At 42.5% G+C, this 19085-nt stretch overlaps 1 protein-coding gene across 5 annotated transcripts in view; it reads right to left on the bottom strand.

The window, feature by feature from the left end:
- IKZF2 (IKAROS family zinc finger 2) overlaps positions 1 to 19085 on the bottom strand; it is a 78190-nt gene that overhangs the window by 52185 nt on the left and 6920 nt on the right. For all 5 annotated transcript variants that reach the window (XM_066575623.1, XM_066575625.1, XM_066575624.1 and 2 more), the window contains exon 3: positions 17286 to 17390. In XM_066575623.1, coding sequence (XP_066431720.1) covers positions 17286 to 17390 — 105 coding nt within the window. The remainder of the gene's footprint in view (positions 1 to 17285; positions 17391 to 19085) is intronic.

Genomic DNA, 19085 nt, shown 5'->3' with positions numbered 1-19085 from the left:
TCTACTCCTATTTTTTTCTTCTCTTTCCTCTTTTCCCTTAGGTTGGCCAAAGCAGGTGCTGCATCTGTCTATGGCTAGTGACTAAATCACTGTTGCAGCTTTGCGATCTCCCTCGGTGGGTCTCCTGGGTGCTTCTTAGCCCATAATGAGTCTCTTCAGAGGGAAATACTCTTTCTCAGAGTGGCTGCTAGCAATGTTGTTTATAATATATATACTGTTGTGACCATCGGCATTTACATGGCAACAATTTTATGTCTCCTCACAGGGGGGCTGCACATTCTACTGTTTTCCCTTTCACATTTTTTTTCTCTCTCGCTTCTTCTGAGGCTGGATTCACATGAGAGTATGAATCTTTGCGCCATGTTTTTGCGCATCATCGGGCATTGTGTTTTTGTGCGCTCCTCAGCAGTTTTTACTGCACTTTTTGCGCACACAAAAAAAAAAAAACGCAAACAACCATTAAAATGGCAAATTAGCAAAATAAGTTTAATACATTCTATTTCCTATTTTTAAATCCCCCACCTGCTGAAAGAGCTGTATCTGATTGGCTGAGCACTCAGTCACTCACAGGCAACGCTCAGCCATTCAATGAATGACAGCTGAGCACTGCCTGGGATTGGTCACAGTGCTCCGCCAATCACAGGCAGTGCTCGGCCATTCATTTAATTCAATGAATGGCTGAGCATTGCCTGTGATTGGCTGAGTGCTGTGACCAATCACAGGCAGTGCACAGCTGTCATGCACACGATGCAGAAATGCAGAAAATCTTCCAACAGCCTGGGACAATATAGCTAAATATATTTGTGACACTTGACAAAGTTGGCGATCATTACATAAACTCTTTCATTTCTATTGCTTTATCTGAAGAACTAGAAGTTTCCACATTTGATTTGTGTTCTACAGTACAATACGTCACTGGTTTTAGTTAAAGTCCCCATAAATTTCCCAGTCTTGTTGCACCTTTTGCCAAAATAAAAAGCCTCATCTCGGAATATGGAGAAAATTTCGAACAGCCCGATGAAGTGCTCTATGCTGGTTGAAACGTTGTGTTTTTTGTATATACTGAATAAAGACTTCTTGATAACTTGCCACCTTATGGATTATGCTGTTACTTTGAACTGAATCTGTAATTAAGTGTCCATAAGTGATTCTTGGACTTTGTAGTACTGCATCTGCATTTAAACCTTGCAAGGGATATGAAAAAAGTCAGCTTACTATGGACTTGGCCATTTGTTCTTAAAATGATGGAAGCCCTATCTCAGTCAGATGTTGCTTGATTTGACCATGTAATGCTTTAAGCGAATGAGAGAAATCAAGTTTCCCAGGCTCCTAGCAAAGGTGTCAGTTTTATTCTCCTTAGTGGCTCAGTTTCTTCCTTTAGCCAGCTCTCCTGCAGTACCCAATGTCAACTAGGGAGCTGGGTATCCACAATTCGTAACAAAAGTGTTAAAAAGTCAGAAATCTGATCGTACTCTCACTTTGGTTGCCTTTGGTCACATGGCAAAATGGGCATGGCATCACTCACTTGCCATTATTCCCTCTTCAGAAGGGTGAAGACAACACATACCTACAATTTCTTGAAGCCCATATGACATCACCAACTTTACCGACACCTCTATAGTAAAGTAGGGGTCAGCAAGCTATACAACTCTCCTCCCCCCAGCTGTTGCTAGACTACCTCTACGCCGATGCAAGATAAATTTTCTACTTCATGCTAAACAGAGTTTAACTGTCTTTAGGTTGTAGTGAACGAGGAAGCCGCGGTACCAGGTCTGAATCGACTTGCTACTTTGGTGACTGTTCCTACTAGGTAGAACTTCTGATGCACTGCAAACATTTTCACCCCCCCGCTTCTGCAGGAACAATGGCCTCTAGTCGCAGCAGTGCCTTATTTCAATGCAACTGGTTTTGACAAGACAACGAATGTAGGAAGGTAGGGAACGATTTATTTCTTCCATAGAGCCTCGTGTGGTGCAGAGTGTAAGCTCTCACCTACGACCTGAAGGTTGCAAGTTCAATCTCTGCTTGACTCAGGTAGCCGGCTCAAGGTTGACTCAGCCTTCCATCCTTCCGAGGTCGGTAAAATGAGAACCCAGCTTGGTGCAGGGTAATGAGTAATAAATTACCTGAAAGCGCTGCGGAATAAGTTGGTGCTATACAAATACCAAGATTTTTATTTTATTTCCATAGCGTTTTGGTTAAAACTGCTCTAAAGGCATTTCTACATTCTTTTGCTTATGACATTCTACATCAAAGACTGACATATTAACATAGTTTGCTATGACTAATTATACAGAAAGACAGATGGACAAGGCCAGACAGACAGACAGTTTTCAGGGAGTACTTATAATTGCAAAATAGGACTCTGAACTTCACCCATAATGACTGCGTTGCTGGAGGGAGAGTGAAAAATACCTCGAAGGTGATGGAATTTGACAAGGGTTGTTTAGACAATAAATCAGAACTGGATCTTCTTGCTTTCCTTACTTTTCCCAACCTACCAAACTATTTTGAAAACATTTTTTTTGTTGTACGTGTAGTTCTTACTTTGAAGGTATTTTAGAGAATCTTAGGACCCCAAACTCCAACAGGTTATCAGGACTGTTCCCATTAGAACAGAATCTGAAAAAGTGCAGAACCTTAGAATCCTAGAAGCAAAGCAGGAAAATCTGGAAGGAAGCTACAACTATAGACCTTTGCAGGATATAAACAGAGGGGCATCTTTATTAAATATTGTACGCAGGATTATTGATATTTTAATAAACTGCACCTTTATGAATGCAAAAACTCCAGTTTTTGCTATTTTCAAAATGTTAATCCTTGTGGCAACAACTGGTTGCCAGGTTTTCAATTAATTTCATTAAACTTTCATTTTTGTCCCCTGTTTTTTAGTCCCCATAGGGAACTTTAACTTAAAATAGTGTAATGTCTTATATAGTATATCGCAATACTATGGTATTGCATTGCACTGTATTTTAACAGTTATCCTTTTAAAGATGTTCCAAAAAGTGTGATTTTTTTCCCCAGTAAGAGAAACCAAGTAATCTTGTAGATATGATACCTTTTAATGGCTAATAAAAATACATGATGTTATAGTGAGCTTTCCAACCTACTCAGAGCTAAAGACGCATTTATACATAAAAACATATACACATGATCACAGGGGAGGGCACAAACACAGTGTGGTTAATCTGAACGTAAAACGAATTCCAGTCCAGGATAAGAGGGCAATGACATGATGTGCCACAGGCATGTCTTAATAGGCAAACAACCATGGCAATGCAGGGGGCCTTCGGAAGACCCCAAGGTGCCATGACACCTGGACAGCACCCCACGATCTCTTCCCAGGAAGGTCTTTAAGGACATTTAAATCCTAAGGAATCAGAACATTAAAATGCCACAGTCAGAAATGGTTAATAGCCACGATTGGGGTTATCTCCGATCACAGCTGTTGCAGGTGGGTGTCGGCTGTCAAAAACAGATTACACATGCTGTGTAATAGAGTGGGCTCAACTCCCCAGCCTGCTCCATACACAGCATATACTGCCAATGTTTATATATGTCATGAGGAATAGGCAGTTAGAATGTACATAGCCAAACTGCACTCGACACGGGCTTAAGTGACTTAGTATATTTTTTGCTTTGTTGATTTTGATTTAGGTTTCATGGCCCAGGTGTATAATGGAAACAATAGCACAGCCCTGGCTATATTGTACGAAGGAACCCAATTGTGTCCAACTTACCCCATTGAATTGGCAAGGTTCTAGAATGCTTTCCACAATTTTGACTAAGAGAAGAGCATATTTGCCATTAAATGTGACAAACTGCCAAGGGAGCCACCAACACCGGTGTGAACAGAGCCTAGCCCATGTGAATAAGACTATTTTCCCTAGCAGCAACTTCTGTCCGACTCAGAGAAGGACAAAATTTGCACGGTAAAAGAGCCAATTCATGAGTTACTTTTCTCTCAGGTCCGATAATCTGAGTTAGAAAAATTGCAGCATGCCCTATTTTTGCGCTATTCTTGTTCAAAAATTGCCCATTATTTTCAATGATGGATAAAAAGAAAAAAAATACATCAGACTCGCATGCCATGTAGAGATGTCGAGCATACTCGTTAAGGCGATTTACTCGAGAGAGCATCGCCTTTTTCAAGTACCTGCTGGCTCGTCCCTGAAGATTCGGGGGGGGGGGGGCTGCGGGGGGCAGCACGGGGAGGCGGAGGGGAGCGGGGTGGAGAGTGAGAGAGATCTCTCTCTCTCTCCCCCTCCCGATCCCCTCCGCAACCCCCCGCTCACCACCGCACCCCCCGAATCTTCAGGGATGAGCCAGCAGGTACTCGAAAAAGGATGTCCGAATTTTAAAAAATGCACATCTGAATGCACCAATTTAATATAGTGCACCCATATCCAGTCAGTAAAAAATTAGGGACTAAATATGGACAGAAAATATACCCGTGTGAACGTGTCTTTTGGTTGTATTCATACGGGTGACTGCGATGTAGGTCAGTGAATTCTAGAAGAATAGCCCAAAAACAGGTCCAAGAGAAAAATTGCTCACGTGAATGAAACCATTCAAATGAAGGTTTTTTTCTCATGCTTGCTCTGTCCATCTTGGAATCTGATAGAACTCGCTTGTGTGACTACACCCAAGTAGGTTTAACCCCTTGAGTGGCACGCCCGGAAATTTTCCGGGACGAGCTCCACTGCTCATAGCGACATAGCCCGGAAGATTTCTGGGCTCTGTATCACTATGGGAGCTGCAGAGCACAATGCCACAAGCTGTGGCAGTGTGCTCTGCCTGCACAGACCCACAGAGAACAAAGCAAGGGCTTTGAAAAACCAGCAGAAGATATTGCCGATCTGCCGGCAATCTCCTGCTTTGTTTACAGGTTGCCATAGAGACCATCGGCTTGTCAGAAGCAAGCCGATGGTCTCTGTGGCAGGGAGAGCTTGGTGCTTGGCTGTGAGAGTACAGCTAGGTACCTGCTCTTACAGCAGAGATCAGAGAAAACCTCCGATCTCTGCTGTGTTAACCCTTTACATGCTGCAGTCTATGTGACTGCAGCATGTAAAGGGCTGTCACTGCAGCATGTAAAGGGTTGTCACCATCGGACCCCCGGAATGTGATCAGGGGGTCCTGATGGGTCCCTGTGGAAGTCCCCTAAAGGGACAAATAAATAAATAAATAAATAAATAAAAATAAAAAAGTGAAAAAATGATTTAAAAAATAATAAAAACACTTGTCTCCCTTTACTTTGTAAAAAAATCAAAAATACAATCACACATGTCGTATCCATGCGTCGTAATGACCCAGAGAAGGAAGTTAATACATTATTTAACCCCTTAATGACATGGCCCCTTTTTTTCTTTTTTCCCCATTTCTTATTTTCCTCCCCCCTGTTTAAAAAATCACAACTTGTCCCGCAAAAAACAAGCCCTTATATGGCCATGTCAATGGAAAAATGAAAAAGTTATGGCTCTTGAGACGCAACTGCAAAATTAGTTGAAATTCAATGATTAGACCATTTTAAAAAACCTGCCCTGGTGGGCACGACAGGGTGGTAGGAAACCCGCCACTCAAGGGGTTAATCTATACAAAACTGTCAAAAATTAAAGCATAAACTTTTTTTTCCCCTCTTTTTGAAAAAAACATAGGTGCAGCTCAGGAACAAGCGGCTTGGCCACTAATCTGAGAATACCTGGAAGTCGTTCCCTGTCTTTATTCGTTCTACTATACAACATTTCCTGTGACTTTCGCCCTCCACACAGTTATTCTAATGTTCAGAAGCGAATAAAACATTTTATATGGAATGGTAAAAAAGGTGGCGATACGAGTTGGCATGCATGGCGGTCTGAGGGATGTCTATTGAAGAGCTGCACACCTGTACTTACTGTCAATGCTTGTGCCAACACAAGGCCATTGAAAAGAAAAAATCCAACAAGGCAGATCAACTTTGCCCAGATCTCTGCCTTCTGTAATGGTTGAAATCAGCCACTTCCGATAAAATCTTTAGTGTATAGCCAGCTTAAACAGGTTGTTCTTTATATATTGCAGTACTCTCCAATTTATTTGATAAATTATCTCGTGTCATGATCACACTTCAATAAAGTTGTTCATTGAGAAGGAAAAAAAAAAAAAAGTTGACAGATAATAAAATTATATTGTTAGATCACGCAAAACAGGAATGACACAAAATGGCTGCCGTCTGTACGGCCTCTAGCAACCTGTCCTAGAATGGGAGAATGTATGTGTAGACCAGAGGGTAGGGAGCAGGGCAAGGGGTAGAGTCTATAACCTGAATGGTCAGAACAGTGTAGTGTTAGGCTCTGCTCCCTTCCCCATGCCATCTGCATATTCCCGTCCTTGGATGCATTGCCACCAACTTCTCGGAAGGCAGCCATTTTGTGACATTCCTCGACCATCTTTATAAAGAGGTATTCCTGTGTTATAAAGAAATGGGAGTTTCACACCAGTACTGAATAGATTTGGTAGACATTCAGAGCTTAGCACAAGAGAACTTAAGGAAGAGTCTTAACAGTAACGCCACACCAACATATAGACACAAGGACATCTATCTATTCATTCTTAAAGTGATTGAATCGCTCTAGGATATGCATCGCTTTATGACTGGCAAGAGGTCCAATCTCTAGGACCTCCAACAATCCTGAGAATAAGGGGCACACAGTTAATATAGCACTGCATCCCTGTCATGACTCACTGGCCACGAATGAGGATCAGCGCCTGGATGACATCTCGTCATCAGCCCCGGGTCACCTGATCTTCATGCCCGAGCATGCTTACTGTCATTTTGGCACTGGATGCTTACAGGAACACTTCTTTGCTGGTTTATGGACTGAATGGTTGGCTAGGAGATGGGTATCCCAGCCATCCAACCAACTCTAAATTGTGGGCATTTATTCCAGCTTGTCACTACACGACAACACTGGTTATACTCTTGGTCTGAAGGAGTTTCTGGTCACGTCACATCGGCAGCTCCTGGTCCTGTTCCGAGTCTCAGTTAAGATAACTCTGCTGGAGATTACTTATTTACCTGGGGTGTTTTGATCATCCATTTCCCTGCATTTTTGTGGATTATCTTTTCAATGACATCTATCCTTTGCCATTGTCCCGTCATCATCTAAGGAAAGTCAGGGTTGCCCCAGGTTTCTGACATGGGGTCGCCCTCATCAAGGCGAGCACTCCACTGGTAGGTGGGCATTTTCCCTTATCTGAGTATTCAGGGTTAGTTTCCCCATCTTCCTCTTTCACGTTTCCTTTTTATAGCTTTTGGGTTATCTGTGTTTGCACTGTGGGTGTATATATTTGTCCTTTTAGGGTACAACGAATACATCTGGATCAGATGTAATAGCCCCCTAATAAGTTGCCCCTGGAGAACATTTCCTACACAACAGGAAAAAAAACATATGGCAGTGCAGGTAACTCCTTATGTGCTGAAATGGGGTGTAGTCTTGAAAGCTCAATAATATATGCTTCAAACGTCTGCCTTTCTCAAAAAGGAAGTAGCCACTTCTTCCTTTCAGCCATGTGAGTCGTAATGGGACAAATAATTATGTCATCCAATATGGGAAATTGCGCTATTCTGTAAAATGGTGTAATGACCGTTATCACAACTAGAGGGGAAGCAGATAACGAACAGCCAATGTTAGAGAAGAACATCGGCCTGTACAATTATGGAATTAACTAGAGATGAGCGAGTATACTCGCTAAGGCACATTACTCGAGCGAGTAGTGCCTTAGCCGAGTATCTCCCCACTCGTCTCTAAAGTTTCGGGGGCCGGCGGGGGAGAGCGGGGAGGAACGGAGGGGAGATCTCTCTCTCCCTCTCTCCCCCCCGCTCCCCGCTGCAACTCACCTGTCACCCGCGCCGGTCCCCGAATCTTTAGAGACGAGCGGGGAGATACTCGGCTAAGGCACTACTCGCTCGAGTAATGTGCCTTAGCGAGTATACTCGCTCATCTCTAAAATTAACTCATAGAACTATTACAGGGATTGGTACATGAAATTTCGCTCCCCATTAGCGTTATGTCATTTTTTTTTTAGATATGCTTTTTTGCATGTTCTGATATTAAACATTACAGTATAGACCATTCAATATTAAAGAAAGATGAAACGTCATCTATCCTCGAAGTGAACGACTTCAGCTCCTGGAATTCCCTGCCATAGGAAGATCTGCCGAACAAACCTTTGCCTTAGTTTGTGTTCGGAACAACGTCTTTTATGTGGCATTTGCCTTTGTCTTACATAAAAAATATGCTACACTATATCATTACCGCCGTCTCATTTAACAACTTGTTTTTCAACTCCCCTTTGTCACCCATTGACTTTGAGAAAATCCAGCTAGGTAGGGTTATTTCTATAGAATAAGCTAGATCCCGTCTACTCGGCTATTGTGCATGGATTTGTCAGAGAATGATGTCTACAGGAAAGAAAAGGACCTGGATACCACAAACAGACACAGCGTGGGGCTGAAAAAGCAGACTTCCTCCACAATAACTGGCAAAACTCGAACAGGAGTCTTATGTAGTAGAAGGAGCAAGGTGACCTCTGGCCAGAATGTTTTATGAAGTGCCGTCTCAGGTAACAGTGAAGAACTCTACACGGTAGCAGCACCATCTACACTGCATCCCAAGAATGAGAGTGGTCTATATAGAGAGGGTCTGTTTTCTTATTTCTACAGCAGATATAGGGAAACTTCCTGAGACTTTGATAATGCAAAGTAATAAAAGAAAGAGAGGGAAAATAAAGGTCCTGATTGCATGGATACATAAGATTTAGAAAATGTGGAAAAAGGCCTCTGCAACTGGACATCCGCATCTCCCACCATCATTTAGATTGTGGTCGGAACTATCCCTTTAATTACAGCAATTTCAATAGAACTTGGCTTCTAGTTGCACTGTAGATTGGCAAAGACTTCTGCGCTCCCTGGAACTCAGTTTACTTTATGTATAAAGGATCTACAAAGTGCTGCCAATAACTAGACGGACTTCGAGAACGACAGTGCAGTACTAGACGCCGAATGATCACCAGTGCATTACAATGTATCTGTTTTAGTACTATGTATCTGTATGTAAACAGTAGGGATTAGGAAAAGGTTATCTGTCATATGTAACAAGCGAGCATCCCAACAAACGACAAATTCATCAGCATGTACAGATGGAAGAGGTTTAACTTTTCTCGTATAACTATTTGTGACAGTTTATCTTAAGACATTAGAAAACTATAGTGATCTTTGTAAGTCTTTGTAAAGCAAATGAAAAACGGTGAACCGAGTGGCCCAGAAAGTTATAATGCACTAAAAGTCCTGTTACACTTCTCTGCATCTATAGGTTAAACTGGAAGAAAAACTTCGATAGGAGAATACTAAATGTGTCAGCTACTAGTAATTATTAGGAAATTATAGTACCAGTGTTTCTGGTGGCACAATGTCCCACACAGCTTTGCTACATGGTACATCCATTATGATCCCCAAACATCACACACAGCTCTACTACATGCATCTTGATTCCCACACAAGAGAAAAACATCTTTGCTCCTCCCACAGTAGTGACATTCCTGCTGGTCCTTCAGCCCATGGGATCTCTGTGGTGGCAGTAGGTTGGTGTCTTCTGTCAGGACTGCCGAGTTGTGTCTGAGATAATAACGGCTTAGTTGTATTTTCATTTTGTTATTTTTGTCCTCCCCTTCCAAGAGCTCCAACTGTGTTGTTCTTTTTTGGTCAGGCTCTGTGTTTTATATATCCTATAGGACCTGCGATGATGTCACCAGGGGGCGGGGCATGAGAATCCACATACTGTTCTTTCTACCGAACTGCAGAATGGCTCCTCCGACAACAGTGATGTTACCACAGGTCTTTTAGCTCACTGGATCTCTGTGATGGAGGTAGATCGGTGTCTTCTGTCAGGACTGCTGAGTTGTGTCTCAGATAATAACGGCTTACTTGTATTCTCATTGTGTTATTTTTGGCATCCCCTATTCAAGAGCCCTAACTTTGTTGTTCTTCTGTCAGTCAGGCTCTGTGTTTTATATATGTTGTAGAACTTTTGATGACGTCACCAGGGACGGAGCATGAGAAGCACTCACATACTCACTGACAAGTGGTCGTTAGCAGTTTGAGTATAGGATACAGCATATATACGCAGCAATAATTGTCACTGCAAATTGATATAAATGTTGCTAAACTGCAATGTTCATTTCAAATTGGACCACAGATTCCATTTCTACTTCTATTGTCTGTAAGCTAACAGACAAACCGGTCTCACTTAACTCACCTACCCTAGTTACATGATGGGAGCTGCACCACATTGTAAGTCACATACATTTTTCTTCATCCTATATCCCTCTACTTCAAAGTGAGATTTCCTTGCACAACAGTTGCATGAAAGTTGTATATACACAACTTTGTTACGCTAAGGGCCTATTCACACGGCTGAATTGTTGGGCCATGTGCTGTCCGTATAGTCCACAGCGAACACATGACCCCATTCTAGCCTATCAGGCTATTCATACTATTGATTTTTTTTACATGGACCGATGGTCTGTGTGAAAATGTTGCTGTATGTTGAGATCTTGTCCGTTCTAATGGACAAGAATAGGACATGCAATGTGTAGTGTTTGTGGAGATCAGATGGCACACGGACAAGTGCCCATGTGCTGTCCAATGTCAACTGCACCCGATTTTTTTCAGGCTTAACTCACATATGGTAGAATGAATCCATCTGAAAGGGGGAAAAAAACAAAAAAAAACTACCACAGCACCCTTATAAAAAGCACTGTGAAAATCCCATCTACACAAAATCTGTATCCCAGTAATACGTCAATTAACCCCTTGAGTGGCACGCCTGGAAAAGTTCCGTGACGAGCTCCACTGCTCATAGCAACATAGCCCGGAAGATTTCCGGGCTATGTATCACTATGGGAGCTGCAGAGCACAATGCCACAAGCTGTGACAGTGTGCTCTGCCTGCACAGACCCACAGAGAACAAAGCAAGGGCTTTGAAAAACCAGCAGAAGATATTGCCGACATGTCGGCAATGTCCTGCTTTGTTTACAGGTTGCCATAGAGACCATCGGCTTGTCAGAAGCAAGCCGATGGTCTCTGTGGCAGGGAGAGCTGGTTGTTAGCTGTCAGAGGACAGCTAGGTACCTGCTCTTACAGCAGAGATCAGAGAAAACCTCCGATCTCTGCTGTGTTAACCCTTTACATGCTGCAGTCTATGTGACTGCAGCATGTAAAGGGCTGTCACTGCAGCATGTAAAGGGCTGTCACCATCGGACCCCTGGAATGTGATCAGGGGTCCTGATGGGTCCCTGTGGAAGTCCCCTAAAGGGACAAAAAAAAAAAATTTTTTTAAAAATTTAAAAAAAAAAAGTAAAAAAATTTAAAAAAAATAAAAAAAACACTTGTCTCCCTTTACTTTGTAAAAAATCAAAAACACAATCACACATGTGGTATCCATGTGCGTCGTAATGACCCAGAGAAGGAAGTTAATACATTATTTAACCCCTTAATGACATGGCCCCTTTTTTCTTTTTTCCCCATTTCTTTTTTTCCTCCCCCCTGTTTAAAAAATCACAACTTGTCCTGCAAAAAACAAGCCCTTATATGGCCATGTCAATGGAAAAATGAAAAAGTTATGGCTCTTGAGACGCAACTGCAAAACTAGTTGAAATTCAATGATTAGACCATTTTAAAAAACCTGCCCTGGTGGGCACGACAGGGTGGTAGGAAACCTGCCACTCAAGGGGTTAAGAGGGAAGATGAGACAGTATTTATAAAAACCCAAACATGAGTTAAACCCACAACACTAAATAACAGTAAGCAACACATAAAGATATTCTGGGCCCATCCAAAAACTCCTACTGACAAACATACTCTTTATTAAGTGGGTTGTGCCAACTTTTATATCTGATTAGTGGGGTTTGGCCACTGGGACACCTACTGATAACAAGAAAGGAGGTCTCAGAAAGTCCCCACATGTTGGAGTGGTAGCAAAGCATGTGCCCCACTGCTCCATTCATTTCAAAGGGGATGCTGGAAGGTTCTGCATATGCTCAACTGTCGCCTATTTTCAGGATCAGTGGGGGACCCAGCAATCAGACCCCCGCCAATCATAGTCATCTTCTAGTCTGTGATAGTGAATAATGTTAAAAGTTGATACAACCCATTAAATACCCATGCCTAAAACTATATGCTCATTGTAGAACTGTTTTGCCCCACTGCATCTGACAGATGACATCAACGGGTCTTCTGGCTTGGTGACATCACATAAACCTGGCATTGGGCTTCTTATGTAAAAGCCTCCGGCAGGCTTATGGAACGTCTCTGGCGAGCCTCCTATTAGCTGTAGCGGTCATGTGAGCACACAACCCCGTGACTGCTGCAGCCAGAGAAGATAGGAGGTCCAGAGTGACAGAGGGAAGGCGATGTTTTTTCTTTAAATATATGACTCCTCCCCCCACTACCGCCAATGTTTTATAACGCAGAAAACCCCTTTAAGGTTGGAGATGAATTTAGGACTTTTTCCTAGAAGTTATTGTTTCTTGCCCCATGTGTCCATCATAAAGAGAGTCTGCTGAGAATGATTTCTACTTTTGATGACTCCTGGGTGTCTTTTACCCCAATCTGCTTATTTTGTGCATTTAATAAAAAAAAGGATATATTTACCAATTTTTATTCTTGTTTATGCACAAAATCTTTTTACGTGTTGTTTTTTGTTGATATTCCAATGGCAGGTTAATCTCACCATCAATGACGGACTATAACTGTCTCATGACCGTTCCTTGCTCTTGCTCATGACTTGAAGGTTGCAGGTTCAATCCCCGCTTGGTTCAGGTAGCCTTCCGATGTTGGTAAAATGAGTACCCAGCTTGGTGGGGGTTATAAATAAAATGACCTGAAAGCGCTGTGGAATGAATTGGCGCTCTAAAAAATAATCCAGCTGTTCAACCAAACACATCTGCCGAAATTAGTCATTCATTTTATGAACGTTCATTAGTTTACAGTCATCCCTAGAAAAACGGATACATGTTCCCTTCCGACAATGAAAAGTTTATAGCTAGTAAATTCTAATCCTCCAATAAAACGGTCATTAGGAGGGTAAGACATGACTAGAACTGATCTACTAGCACACAAGCAGCACCTGTGAAGGAATCACCTGGCTGTGTTATCTAATGCTGGGATCCCAGGAGAAACTAACACCGCTGCTCCGAGAGATGAGGTGTTCAGTTCTCCGGAGACAGCCGTATAATTGGTCATGTTTGCTAAAGCAGAAGCACAACCGGCTGTATTCAGATAACGCTACGGTGAAGCAGCCTTCCGAAATCACACAAAGACCTTGAGACGTTGGCCACAGAGGAAGGAAAATTACCTTTGCCATAGCGCATTACGGCACATTTTATCTTGTTCAACTATTACACTGACCACACTTAGACGGCTCCTCAAGATTGTGGTAGGTTTTATCGGACGGCACTGGAACAGTAGAAGCTCTGGAGGCCTCATTAGAATTTCAGAAATTGAAAGTGTAAAACTTAATGCTTCCAGCAAAGAAGAGCTATCAATAGAACGGTTTTGCCGCAGTAAAAATAATTATGCAGCACACTTTCAATTTAAGTATTTAAGGCACATGGAAATAATTACTTGACCAAAACCTAATGGAGCGATGAATATTTAAATTATATTTAACACTAAATCGGAATTCATTATTATTTAATGTAATACTAGGACATATGTGCAAATTACTGGGAGAATCGCGGAAAAAAACAAACGGAACGCAAAAGATATTGGAAATGTCCAAGAATGCCCATCACCCTGTATACTAATCGGGAGTTACACTGACATATATATATTAGTACTAGAGATGAGCGAGTATACTCGCTAAGGCACATTACTCGAGCGAGTAGTGCCTTAGCCAAGTATCTCCCCGCTTGTCTCTAAAGATTCGGGGGCCGGCGCGGGTGACAGGTGAGTTGCGGCAGGGAGCGGGGGGAGAGAAAGATCTCCCCTCCGTTCCTCCTCGCTCTTCCTCCCCGCTCCCCCCTGCTCCCCGCCACAACTCACCTGTCACCCGCGCCAGCCCCCGAATCTTTAGAGACAAGCGGGGAGATACTCGACTAAGCCACTACTCGCTCGAGTAATGTGCCTTAGCGAGTATACTCGCTCATCTCTAATCAGTACACATGCATCCCATGTAGGGTACAGCTCAGGTCCGGTTATATTTACTGTTGTTGGACCATTCGAAAATCATAGGTCTTAATGGAAACAACCAAAGGTTAGCCACTTGTAATACAGTATAACCAAATCTATGGATGACCTGGCATTGGTCCAGACCTCATCAAATAATTAACAGCGCAGTAACTGGGAGGACATAAATTAGGCCTCTTTCACACGGGCAACGGCGATATTGCTGCTCTGTACCCACGATTTTGTAGTCAGTGACGCTTTTTTCTTGCGAAAAATGTAGCATTGCGTCGCTGCTACCCCGCAAGATTTTATAGCGAGAAAGTTAATAGGACTGTCTAATGTTAAAATTGCATCAAACAAAAATCGCAAGTTTGTGCGATGCGATAAACAAGGAGGCTCCATAGGGAAGCATGGGCTACAAAACATGACAAATCGCAGCTGTATCGAGCATGCCGCTATTTTGTAGTCCCACATTGTAGCAGCCTACAAAACTTCTCTCATGTGAAAGAACCCATGGTCTTCATATACATGTGCTTTGTAGCGCTGTTGCATTGCTACAAAATTGTGCAATTTTGTAGCCTGCATGAAATCAGTCTTAAACCTGTAGTTATCTACTATTATCGATAGCTACTAGAAATGAGCGAGCGTACTCGGTAAGGATAGATACTCGAGCGAGTATCGTCCTTTTCGGGTGGCGGCGGGGAGCGGCGGGGGAGAACGGGAGGGAGATCTCTCTCTCCCCCCGCTCCCTCCTGCTCACTCCCGCAACACAGCACTCCCCCCCGCTGGCACCCGAATCTTTGCGGGCGAGCAGACAGGTACTCGGTAAGGGCGATACTCGCTCGAGTATCTGTCCCTACCGAATACGCTCGCTCATCTCTAATAGCTAACCAAAAAAACAGAAGGCATCCAAAGCCCTAAAATAATTCTGAAGCGGTGCGGAAGAGTACACACACAAAGCGGCCCCAAACCACGTCCGTGTGCGGCCCCTGCAGTGATTATATTGCCTGATAGACGGACGCATGATTTTGCCAGAAAATAGCTGCCGTCACTCGCAAAGCAGTACTGCCATTACAATCATCCGCGTGATTTCGCAGGTGAAACAAGTGTTTTCAAGAAAAATAATGGACTACCTAATTTAAAAAACGCAGCAACCACATGCGACGCGGTTTTCACCGCTGTTGTAGCCGCATCAGTGCTGCTCCGTGTGTATCTACTCTAATGCCATGTCCAGATGAGCAGATTTCAACTCCATATTTGCACTAAGTTTTGCAGACCATTAATACGGAGCGAATGTAAATCCTTATATCTATTAACATGGCTGTATTTTTCATGGCTGTTTTTTAAAAACGTAGCAGGAATTTTTTTCTTTGGCGGTTTATGCCTCCGTATAGCTATTATCTTCTATTGGGTAAATACAGATCAGTATATGCCCAGCAGAAAATAAAACCAATGAATACAAAAACTGATCAATGACTGATGAAATCAGGTTTTAAGATCATCTGTAACACATCCATCTTCAGGATCCTTATTACAGACATGTGACAATATGTTCGCCTGAAACCGCTGTGTCCCACAAACGTATTGGTGCAGCATACGCATGTCTAAAACGTGCATGCACAATATGCAGTGAACAGAACCCACTGGTTTCAATCATTTGCGCAGACGTTTATTAATGCTGCATTTAGATGGACGGGTGAGAGTTGCATCCAAGAATCTCAGATACAACTCTTATTAGATGGCACAGACACCCAGGGTGCTGCCCGATATGCAGAGGAGGGGACACTGCACGCCCTACTCTCAGCCATCAATGGAACCAGAACGGGACATGCTGCAACTTCTTATTTCTATTAGACATGGATCATCCATGTGTGAAAAAGCTAAATAAAATATAGAACATGGCTCATCAGAAGAGCCCCAATCATCGGTTTGCTCAGATGAAACATAAACATGAATGGGCCCTAAAAGTTTTTGATTTTTGACGGAACTAATTATACATGTCGCACATCTTTATTATAATGGTTGCTGTTTCTAGAGATCTCACCCAAATAAATATGCAAAACTGATATAATAGAGTGTAAGAAAGTTGCGAATGTCTTGTAAGACATGTCTTTTCAAAAATTTAACACTACTAGGTCACGCGCCCTTCTCGGAAATCTGGGCAGTTTCAGATGTGGGCATTACTGCTGCACTATGGACAACTATCCCAGCCCGGCGGCAGGTCTACTGAGGTAGGAACTATTAGGGGTTGATCCAGGGAACAGTCTGATTGCCATTAGGGAGTCAGGAAGGAATTTTTTCCCAAAAAAGGGCTATTTGGCTTCTGCTCTTGGGGTTTTTTGCCTTCCTCTGGATCAACAAAACAGGAGGCTAGACAGGCTGGACTAGATGGACATTGTCTTCATTCAGCCTTACGAACTATGTTACTATGATCTGAACTCCCAACATTGTAGGGATCTACACTGGTCTGTATTATGGGCACAAAACTGCACCAAAACACATGAGGTAATATCTGTCTAAAGCCGACCTACGATGAGCAACAAAGAAGAGTTATGTAGAGCATCTATGGCTACGTTCACACATCGAAGAAGACCTAGTGTAGAAGTTTCTGTGACCGTACCATATATCTGAATAGGTTTGATGAAAACCCATCAATAACCAAAACGACAGTCAGCTTCATATGGCCGATACTCAGAGGCAATCTTAGTAGAAAGAACACTTTCCATAATAGGTTTCTAAAAGTTATTCTATAAAAACATCCAAATTAAATACAGCTGCCAAGAATTTGGCGAAATGAGAAAATTGTTCCAACTAGGATTAAAGGGAAATTGAATGTAATTAATTGCTAAATATTAATTTAAACATAATTATATAAAATGAATCTGAAAATTTGTTTTATAACTATTTAAACTTTTATATTAAGGAGGACGACTTTGGAAACAATTAGACATCTTCTCTGGTTAGAGACAGTCGTCCAACAATGCGGCAGAAGAAGTCTGAAGTTTTAGAAGGAGCTTTCATTTCGGACACCTATGTAAATGACTCGGTTGTGACATCTCTAATACAGATACTGGAGACTTACTGCTTGCCAAGTGGTTCGGAGAGGAATGTTGCCCATTGGGTGTGCAGGAGGTCAAGTCTATAGCCATATTGGAGTGGTCCCTCTCGGGCACAAGCTCATTATCACCTGATTGAGGAAAGGAAAATAGAAAGACTTGTTAGATATCTGGCTGCGGGGCAAGAAACTGCGAACGAACGTCAGGAATGCAACAGACAAAAGACCAGAACTTTCCAAACTCTAGAGGAACTGGGGTGTTCTAAGATACTTTGTAGAACGTTCAACCCAACAGAGCGGCTTGCCCAGACTGTGCCAAAGGACCAACGTATTCCAATAGGAGAAGAAGCGATCAGTAGGTTTATATAGGACTGCAGGCCAGTTATAACGCTGCAGTTCTGTGTTCTCAGAGGCGTAAGTGACAAATTCATGTCAACTACATCTATGCAGATAAGAAATGAAATGGAAATAAAGACTTCTATTAGCAGGCAGCATATTGATAGACTACATGGAGAGAACCATAGGGTTAAAAAAAAACATCAATACGATCAAGCTGAGGGCTGTTCAACCCTTCAGTCCGATTTAAGTGTGTATTCATACGGGTGCGTACAATTTCAATTAGTGAAAAACGACCCATTTTTCATGCGCTTTTCATGTGTGGGCGATGCATTATTTTTGCGATTTTCACGTGATTTGCATTGGTTTTTCCCGGTTCATGTGGTTCCCAAAATAACGTGTTAAAACGCATCGCACTCGCATGGCATACGTCTGCTATCCATTTTATACTCAGACATAAAAAAGTAATGCTTGATTCTTGAATAAGAATTGCACAAAAATAGGACATGCAGCAATTTTTTTTCAAACTCCAACTATTGGTCTGAGAGAAAAAAAAATTTAAAAAAACGCTTATGCGAGTTAACCCATCCAAATTAATGGGTTCTGCTCCCATGTGAGTTCTAAACATCTCAGAATTGGATAGAACTCACCCATATGAATACAGCCCAAGGGCTCCTTCACACAAATATATGGTTTCAAGGTATTCTGGAATACGCTGTAGAGATCTGATAAGGCTTCCATGTTACTGCTCACACATATTGCGCAAAATAAAGATCGCAGCATGGTCTATTCCACACACATACACTCCAAAATAGTGCATGATGATCTTCGGTCCGCAGCAAGTACACAATGTCATCGCGTTATTGCTACAGGCCATGCGACTGTCACATGCGGAAAGCACACAACGGAATTACGCTTGTGTGAAGCCGCCCTTGGTACGGCAAAAGGAAAGAAATATCTGCGTACAACGGCCAAAGCAGCAATTAAGAACTCTCACTTTTTATCTTAAAGTGTAACTATCATTTAAAAAATGTCTGACGTATTACAAGGCATTCTGATTGTGGAGGGTTCAGAAACAAAGTGTCAGAAGTGCTCATATAGGAGCTGCCTCTGCTGGCAAGTTGATGATGGCCTCACACGAGCCCGTCTTCAGATAGCATAGCAGAAGTCAGTAAATAGTTCAAAAATTACAAGGCCGTCCATACATATCTGCATTATGACCACAGATGGATATTCTGCTTGTTTGTTTTTTTTCCAGGATGGGGGGGGGGGGGGCTCAAATTGCTCAATAAACCATTTCAAAATTACAAGCCCACAATCTGCCGTTGGGGCGCAAACATCACGATCCACCAAAAGGAAAAACCCAAACTCCTGAGGGATCACATCTGCAACAGTATCCTTCCCTTCGCAGAATGTTTTCTTCCAGAATCTTAACATGTTCTTTCCTGTGGATGTAATTCCCAGCTAGAAGGGCATTCCATTGCTTAGGGA

This window comes from Eleutherodactylus coqui, chromosome 8, assembly GCF_035609145.1.
Source record: "Eleutherodactylus coqui strain aEleCoq1 chromosome 8, aEleCoq1.hap1, whole genome shotgun sequence".
Lineage (NCBI taxonomy): Eukaryota > Metazoa > Chordata > Amphibia > Anura > Eleutherodactylidae > Eleutherodactylus > Eleutherodactylus coqui.
This window is presented reverse-complemented; position numbering and strand designations above follow the sequence as displayed.